Source organism: Adiantum capillus-veneris, chromosome 5 (assembly GCF_014529385.1).
Source record: "Adiantum capillus-veneris isolate H3 chromosome 5, ASM1452938v2, whole genome shotgun sequence".
NCBI lineage: Eukaryota > Viridiplantae > Streptophyta > Polypodiopsida > Polypodiales > Pteridaceae > Adiantum > Adiantum capillus-veneris.
The window spans coordinates 34,358,463-34,367,754 of record NC_140935.1 but is presented as its reverse complement, the minus strand read 5'-3'; the positions used below and the strand labels follow the sequence as shown (position 1 = coordinate 34,367,754).

General features: G+C 43.9%; 1 protein-coding gene across 1 annotated transcript; it reads left to right on the top strand.

Moving 5' to 3' along the window:
• The first annotated feature begins 8,610 nt into the window (after positions 1–8,610).
• On the top strand, positions 8,611–9,006 carry LOC147457124 (uncharacterized). Its single transcript, XM_086513277.1, has one exon. The coding sequence runs from the start codon at positions 8,611–8,613 to the stop codon at positions 9,004–9,006; it is 396 nt and encodes a 131-aa protein (XP_086369403.1).
• The last annotated feature ends 286 nt before the right edge of the window (positions 9,007–9,292 follow it).

The following is a 9,292-nucleotide window of genomic DNA, read 5'->3' as shown; positions in this document are numbered from 1 at the left end:
CACATTATCCATCACCCGAATGCAACCGAATCCAAAAGTAATCACACCATCTGAACCAGGCTTTCAAGATAGAGCCTTGCACCTTCAATCGAGAGACCCCATCTCCGAGCAAGGCAAGAAGGAGGGTGCCACCAATGAGCCAAGCACCTGCCACATGAGCAACCCACCACCCTCTAACCATATTGTCCCGCAGAAGCATAGCACGCAGAACTGAGCACCATGCTCCACCACACATCTTCTACCACTTGTAGGAGAACAACCGGACAAAACAAGCTAGACAAGGAGGCACACTATCCAGTAGCCGGTGTGACGAACGCTAAACCAAGAATCCCTCCTGCAAGATTTTACGGGCCCTACATTCTGAGGTAGCAAGTCGCACCAGCATCCAATGGCCGAACCGAGACGCAGTAGCCCCCGAAGTCCACAAACATTGCCTGCTCCCCACGCCCAAGTTTCAACTCTTGCAAAAGACTCCATCCAAAGCTGCAAGACCATAGTGCTGACAACATTGCAAAAAATTTCCTCGCACGAAGGCAAGCATCCCCCACTGAGCCTTGGATCCAAAAATAAAGGGGTCGCAAGAACTCAAACAAAGAAGACACCCCGGCCTGCCCAGCCAGGGCCCCCTCCCACGGAGGCACCCTTGCAGCCGTGGTCTTTCCTCATCTCACCCCCATCCTAACTTTAACATGAATAATTGTCTTGTGATATATTTGTCAGAGGGGAAGATACATAAATCTATAGGGAAGGAGGGAGGAAGAAGAAGAAAATTTTTATTTTCATAAGAACAATCGGAACAGATATCAAAGATTTGTATACGAGCCTTGATCTCAAGATTTGATGTGAGAGAGAGAGAGAGAGAGAGAGAGAGAGAGAGAGATTGATTTTATTATCATCCTTGAAGGTCAAATATGACCTATCGGACCAAAGTTACATGTGATGTAGTATGTGTATGGATGACGAGTGACTCTCGATGCTCCAAAATTGTGGTGACAAGAGTCATAATGGAGAGCCCACACTGTGGGGCTGGGAGAGGAAAGTGTGTAGGTCTAAGGCATGGCTAAAAATGTGAGAGAAGCCAGTTGAACCTCAAGGCCAAGGTACTTAAAGCTCTCAACAACTTCAAGTGTCTCATTGTTGTACACAATGCATGGCTTCTCCTTATGGTTGGTATTCACAAGCATAACCTTTGTTTTGGATCATTCACAATCAACCCACTATGCAAGCAAAAGTTCTCAAGGACAACCATAATCTTTTGTGCATCTTTGATAGAAGCACTACATCATCCGCATACAAAAAAACATGATTACCGATTGCAAATAGTGACTTCTTAAATACCTTCTTCTTGCATAAAGTCAACTACCATTTGTTCCAATTGATCGATGCATAGACCAAAGAGAGTTGGTGACAATGGACATCCTTGCTTAACCCCAATAGTGCTTACAAAACTTTCTGAAAATCCTCTTCCCATGCGCAATTGATACATCACCTTCTCATAGATTCGAGAAACCCCAAGCATAACTTGGAACTTGGATTTCTTTCATCCTTCTCTACAAATTGTTACGTGGAATCATATCAAAGGCTTTCTTAAAGTCCACAAAACAACAATACAATTGCTTGCCTTTCAACCGACTTTCTTCCATGAGAACACGAAGAGTGACAAGATGATCAATGGTGCTACGGCATCGACGAAAACCCACTTGTCCTTTTGCATGCTTGTCATTCTCTTCAGCCCAATCACTCAATTTTATCTCCATTATGCATCCAAACAACTAAATTTCCATAAGAGACCCAATCATTATAGTTTGGTAGTTGTTTACATTCTTCACATCCCATCCTTTATTCAAAGGCTTAACCCAATTAATACTCCAATCATAAGGCATACTATGTTGAATTGCAAGGTTGAACATCACACATCCACTTCGATTTCAAAGCAACACTATTATAAGCTGAAACACACTTTTCACACCCACGATGGCAGAGCCATGGCACTAAGTGACACAAGAGTGTACATAGGGACGGGTAAGGGAATCGATGGTGAAGGAGGACTGGCGGGCATCTTGAGGTGGACAACCCCACCCAAAAAATGGGGGCACCGTTGTGGAGCTCGGATTGGAATGAACAGTCTCATGCCCCAATGCATTTTGAAGCATGGACTAACCACGTCGCCCGCCTGCGCACATGTGAAAGAATTTCCATTTTACCTAATCTTATAAACGATAAACATGGACTCGCCTAGAACTAAATCCGGACAGGGCCCTTGGACGGGTTTAGTTCTTGGACGGATTTAGTTTTAACAAGACATCTATGGAGCAGATCACCTCGACGCCTGCGCGTGGAGTTCCTTGCCATTGATCCCCCCCCCCCCCCCCCCCCCCCCCCCCCCCCCCCCCTCCTAAATGCACTGTGTCACTTAGTCATGAGGATTGCATAGTAAAATGCAAGGCCCAAAAACCTTTCTTACTAACCGAAGAAAATGAGTACACACTTAAAATTCTTTTCGTCTTTAGATTGATTTGAAGCATTTGCATGTCTTCTTTATGGAAAGCTTCAAATCTAAGCGGTGTTAAAGTTGCAGTAAACCGTGATTTTGGGCGAGCACTATCCACAAGCATGATGAGGCTCCTGTCACACAGTGGAGATGGCTAAATTTGATATGATAAATAGTTCATTGGGTTGAGTAGTGTAATCACACACATAGTCGTAGTATGGAAAAGTGGGAAAGCTGCATGCTTTTTGCTTGGATGGAGTCTCGGGTGCAACTGGGAAAAGTTGACCCTCGGATAGTCCTCATGGCCAAAGGGGAGCAAGGTGTATGTACAAAGAAGCATGTGAAAAACATCATTTTTGTAAGTATACACAATGCCCTCCTATGCAAGTGGATTCAAAGGACATGGCAAATTAAGTTCTTCAAGACTGATCTGTTCTTTGGTAGTAATAGGTTGGGAAGTCCTGCTCTTCTTGTCTGCACTCAAATAATCAAGTACTACTTCTTTCACCATATTTGGCAAGCAAGGAACCGCCGCGTGTTTGAGGGGGATCTAGCTGTGGCAAGCTTTTGTGAAATCATACAAGAGAGCAGAGTGACGATCCACATGATCGGAGGCAAACAAGCCTCAGAGAGTTGGTCTAGAACAATACATGTCATGATGACATCTTGTAATAAGTAAAACCTAGGAGTAGTTGTGGTTTCTCTGTCAAGCATAAAACTTGTAATCCTTTGACCCTCAAGGCTCAGTTTGAGCTCAAGGTTGGTGTATATTTTTGGATTTCTTAATACTATCTACTGACAATTGTGAGTTTTGCCAAAAAAAAAAAGAAGTATACACAGCGTCCTCCTATGCAAAGAAAAGCTTTGAATTTTAAGCTCTTTTCTAATAATATTATTGTTTTCTAGATTTGTATCGAAAGAATTTGTTTTTTGTTGCTCTTATTGGAAAATTTAATTTCCACGTAATACAAACCCAAAACACCACCTCCCCCCCCCCCCCCCCCCCCCCCCCCCCCCCCCAAAAAAAAAAAACAAACAAACAAACAAACAACACACACACAAAGAGAGAGCGTGAAAGAGGGGGAGATAAGCTTAAAATTCCAGAGGTAGATTGACTATATTTGAAGGTTTTCACCAAATAACTCTGAATTTACAGGTTTTGTATCTTCTATTGAAGAGGGAACTGGGATAACGAACCTACCATGCTTGGTTGTTTTATGTTGTTCCTAACAATTATGAATGGAGATAAATTATGTTAAGTAGAGAAAATACAATCGCCCTCAAGCACAACATATGCCTTGAGGTGTCAACAAATCCAAAGGGCAGGAGCCCAACCCTCACTAAAACCAAACATGCTACGAAAAGCCTAGACAACTTAGTGCCTAACGCCACTCTTTATCCTTACCTAATGTCCCCTTTAGCTCCTACAACATGGATGAGTTTGGTGTTGAGATGCACTATATCATCAAATTGGGCTACCACCAATTTTGCCACAAACACCCAAAGGTTCCTTGATTTTCAAGCTTGATTAAGGTAGAAAAATTTGGTGATTTGGGTGCATACCAAAATGGACTTGTTATGAAAACTTTGCCCTCCCAAAATCATGTCTTTTGTAAAGAAGCTAATCTTCCAAGTCTTCCGTACCCATTTCATATTTTGGTGGCCAGTCCCCATGAGGTTGGGCACTTGCTATAAACAAATGTAGGGAGTCCTCATAAGCCACCCTATAACCAAAGCAAGTGTCAGTGCCGATCCCTCTAGAGCAAACCTTAATCCTAGTTGGCATGGCTCTCCACAACACCTTTTAGATAAAATACCATTTGATCTCCCATAAGGCATTAACACTTATTTTTCATCGCTCTTTTCACCAATTTTTGTTCCAAATTTTGGTGAGTGGGGGCAAACTAGTCTGCTTTGTTAGCTAGCTCACAATATATATCCTTGATCTTGAGAGCAAGAACACACTATCTTTCTACCAATGCCATTCCTTCTAGTCTAACTCCGCCCCGAAGACGGGTGATGGTGATGCTGACAGTGCTTCCAATAGTCTGCTGATAAGAAGTCCTTCATATAGTCCAAAATTATGCTATTGCACTACAAATTTGATTCCGTCCAGTATAGATTTCCATCATCCCAAAGGTGAAATAGTTTAGAGATTTCTTTGCTGTTGACTTGGAGGGCAAGTTCCCTCTAAAAAGGGTTCAAAGACCCCCTTCCAAGTTTGGAAAGATAGGGGGAAAACTGGCATGAGGAACCCTTGAAATATCTGAACTTATCCCCCCATTCTAGGGTGAAAGCCACTTTATTACACTTTCATGCCAACTCCCATGTATTGCTGCCAAGCTTAAGGATTGTATATAGAGGTACCAAAATCTTTTCATGCCATGTGGCCTCTTTCCATTTTCCCCCTTTCAAGGTAAGCTCTGCTTTGCTTATCATATCCTAGGCCATGATGGGCCATTCCTACTTTTGCTCTACTAGCAACATAATAAGCTTGGCAAACAATGATTTTGCATGTAGCGTGGGGTCTAAGACCTCAATGCTGCATTGTTTCTTTGGTCTTTCTAAAATTCCCATTTTTCCCATTGGCAAGGGGTCATGGTTTAGTATTTCTCTTCCACAAGAATTGTTTGATAGGCTTCTTAAAATCTTTCCAATTATATTCTCTCAGCTTAAGTAGTGGCAACACAAACGAAGTGTAAGGGATCATGAAAGCATTGATGACAGTGACTCTGCTATGGAAGGGGAGAAGCACAAAATCCTATCTTCTCATTTTTCTATTAATCTTCTTCACGACCCAGTCAAATCACTACTTATCCAATAGGCCCACACCTTGAGGTGCACCTTGTTTCCTAAACACAACTTCCTTACCAATAACTTCCCCGACCAATCCGCATGGTCAAACAAGACACTTTCACAAAGATAAATTAATCTTGACTTCTCAATATTACACATTGGTTCGGAAGTTGTGGCAAATAGCTGGAAAATCGCAAGGACTCTTCTAAGCACCTCTAGCTTAGCTTGGACGAATGCTAAAAAATCGTCTACAAATAGCTTTGCAAGCAATTGGTTTCCTCCAAGAAGTGAAAGGCCTTTAATTTTCCCTTTTGAAGCATTGTCCTCGAGCAAAGTTACCAGAGGGTGAGAGCCAATAGCAAAGAGCAGCAGGCCAAAGGGGCAACCTTATTTGATGGATCACTTGGGCCTTAAACATACCACCTATCCTACTGTTGAAAAGTATCTCAAAGTAGCTTCCCTCCCTAAGCGTGTGCACTATTGCACAGAGCTTGGGTCCAAAACCCAAATCCTTTATAATTTCCACAATGTATGACCACGAAACTCTGTCATAGGCCTTATCCAAGTCCAATTGAAGGAGGATAGTTTCTCACTTGGTGAAAGCCGCATACTCGATGTTGACCATGGATGCCAAAATGTTATCATTTATAGAACGTCCTTTCATGAATCCATGTTGATAAGGACTGATGAATTTGTTCAAGATTGGAGCTATCCTTAATGCCACAACCTTGGAAATGAGCTTGAACGCTACCATCATCATTGAGACCGGGCGCTAGTGTTTTGGTAAAGAGCAGCAAACCAATTTGGGAATAGGTTTGACCATCCCTTTTTTGAGGCCGGCATCGAAAAGCCCGTACATGAGAGCCACATTCACTATCTTAACTAGTGGAGATCCTTCCACAATTCTATGAAAAAATTGTATAAAAGCCATTCACATCGAGGGGAATTTTTGTTCCCCATTGCCTATAAGGCATAAGAAAATTCATTGACCAAGATTAAGGTTTCCAATGCTATAGATTTAGCAGGAAGCACTCTACACATCATTGTACCAAGAAGTTTGCCTCCTCAACCTCCTATGAGCACACTTTTGACTGACAATTTATTTTCCTAAGTTCATCAAGCATGAGTTTGGCCATAGCATCTGGTCACTTACAACGGTTCCCTTCTTGTGTGAGTGATTGCTGTAATAGAATCCCTTCTTAGGGAAAATTTGGACTCACAAAGGGGCCTTATAAGGAGTTTGACTTCCTCTCTTATGTCCAAAACGGACGTGCGGTAAAATATTTGCAAATTAGCTCTAAACTTGGTGGAGATTTGACAGTTAGAATCTACTCTTCAAGCTCTTTCTATTGATATATAGCACGTCATGAGATTCCTCATATTTTGAAAGATTCTATTTTTGATTCTCTTGTGATGTGACAACTCTGTCTAGAATCTAGAGAGTCAAAAATAAAATCTTTCAAAATATGAGGAATCTCATGGCGTGCTATATATCAATAGAAATAGCTTGAAGAGTAGATTCGAACTGCCAAATCTTCGACAAGTTTAGAGTTGATTTGCAAAAATTTTACCGCACGCCCGTTTTGGACATGAGAGAGGAAGTCAAACTCCTTATAAGGCCCCTTTGTGAGTCCAATTTTTCCCTAATGAATTTTAGAGCTTTAAAAAGATGAGATTGGTTGGACGGGTCGGGTTTGAGGGCGAGCTCTCTAGAAAGTAACTGGTTCTTTTTTATCTCCTCAGCTTGCATCTTGGCAAGTTTCACTTTGGTTTCAAGCCACCTTTTGTGTTCCCCTTCTACGATCTACCTTTTTGCATACTTTTGGAAAGCTCCTCTACTTCATCTTTGAGCCTTGTGTTTGTGTCCCCTTGAGATTTTTTATCTAGCGGCCCTACTTGTTTGATCAAGTGATTGTGTTGCACATCGAGGAGACCCAGGCACAAGGGGCAACAATATCTACATCACTCTCATGAGAGCCTTCTTATCTAAGAACTTGAAGAGGGAGTTCTTAAATAGATGTTCTGCGAAGATTAGTTTCTTCTTATTCCCACGTGGAAACAAGAATCATTACTAGCCTTGGGTATGTGAAGCATAAGAGAAAAGTGATATGACAAGCTCTTGGACGTATCGGTTTGCAACACCACGGTAGGGGGAAGCCAACCCGCCTAATAAGAGATGTAGCATATGTCCATATGAAAGGCCGTATTGGTGTAGTGAAGGCATGTGTATGTCCAATCAGACAACTGCTCCACTGACCAGAAACCCACAAATTGAGCACCCCTTAGCATCACAGGACACATAAATGTTAATAAGGGTAATGAACTATCCACCCCACTTCACTCTTACCCCAAGGACTCTCTACAAGGGATGGTTCAACACAACCTGTGGCTTCTGCTTCTTGCCAATGATGGGCAGCACCCCACTAAACCCAAGTGTACCATCATCATAAAACAATATCTTACTCTCCAAATGCTTGCTTCCTAAAATCAAAAGCATTAAGATGGACCTCTTGAATTAGACAATAATTTGGAGCAGTTTTTTTGACCTCCTCCCAGACGAACATGCTCTTATGGGTAGGCTTGATGCCCTTCACATTTCATGACTGAATTTGGAGGTCGTCCATTACGGAGAGGCTAGGGCATATTTCTCCACATGTGGCAAGCTATTCATAGTTATCTCTCTTTTGTTATTGTCCTCTATTTCACCTGATGACCACCCTTGTGACCAAAGTTGCCCTCGTCAGCCATGGTCAGTTGGGAAGAAGACAACTATGAGGTGAAAAAGTCCCTCAAAATTTGGGCCTAAAGAGCCTCAAAGAAGTTTCCCAACTTAATGGGGGGTGCTTGACAATCTGGTGTTCTCCTTGTGGTGAAAATTGTCAAACGCCAATGTTTTGCTCTCGCCTCTCATCCACCTTCCTTTGAGTAGAGACCAGGGAATTTTTTTGTTGAGGTTTCACCAGAGTTCTGATCATCGAGAATGCGGAAAAATGCGCTCTTGGTGTGGCTTGACTGTTGTTCGCATGTCAAGACAAGGGTCCTACGGGGCAAGGCCCAACCTAGGGGGTCAAGGACCTAGGCCAAGGGCCAGCTGGACCAGTGTGAACTGGGGATCCGCTTAGGGCAAGTGCTAGGAGCTAGCCTATATAAGGGGCGGTAGGGAGGAGGATCCCACGTTCAGTTACCCTAGGTCTTACATTGGTATCAGAGTGCAGGGGGAGGGGAGAGCCATGGAGGAGGGGAAAGGGTTCTCTCTCTTAGGTCTCTCTCTCTCTCAATCGAAGAAGGAGGCAACCTCTCTCTCTCTCTCAATCGACTTCAGCATGGCCTCTCAAGGGCGCTCAGGCCGTGGGAAGGACGGCCTCACAGGCGAGGAAGGCATGGCCCGAATCCTTGTCAGCAAGGCCCGACAAGCAGGCAATGGAATCGGCCTCTTGATAGGCGGGGAAGGCTGGGCCGAGACGCAAGCAGCATGGGAAGGACCGCTTGCAACGGGGAGGGAGCAAAGCTCCATCTCCACCAAACAGCCCGCAGATGGTCTGGATAGGAGCGCATGGCGGAGATGGGCACTTTTCAACACAGGGCCGAGCCCCACTTCGATGCCGAGCTCCTGTGGTGAGCGGGTGTCTCTGTCGCGCAGAGCCGCCATGGCAACGCAGGCTTTTAGTTTTTTTTTCCTGGTTCTTTCACATGCGGCCGCCCAAGGGGGGGCCCTTTGAAAATTAAAACAATGAAGGGGGCATGCCCACCCCGGGCATACACCCTCCAAGTTTGACGTCTTGTTTTCCACAACTCGGAGATTCGGGACCGAGGAGCTGTCGAGTACAATCGAGAGGCAAGCATTTGAGGACTTGCAGGATTAAGGAACGGGGCCGGGAGGCGTCATAGGCTCTTCGAGCGGACTGTTTGTATTGTGGGACGAGTTCACATGCCGAGACGTTGCATGCAAAGATGGAACGTCAAGGATATTTCCATGCATAGATGCATGCATGGGGCAATGGCAGC

What these genes read in the sequence shown, in the direction of transcription:
- LOC147457124 (XM_086513277.1), top strand. Translation starts at nt 8,611, where the DNA reads ATGGCCTCTCAAGGGCGCTCAGGCCGTGGGAAGGACGGCCTCACAGGC.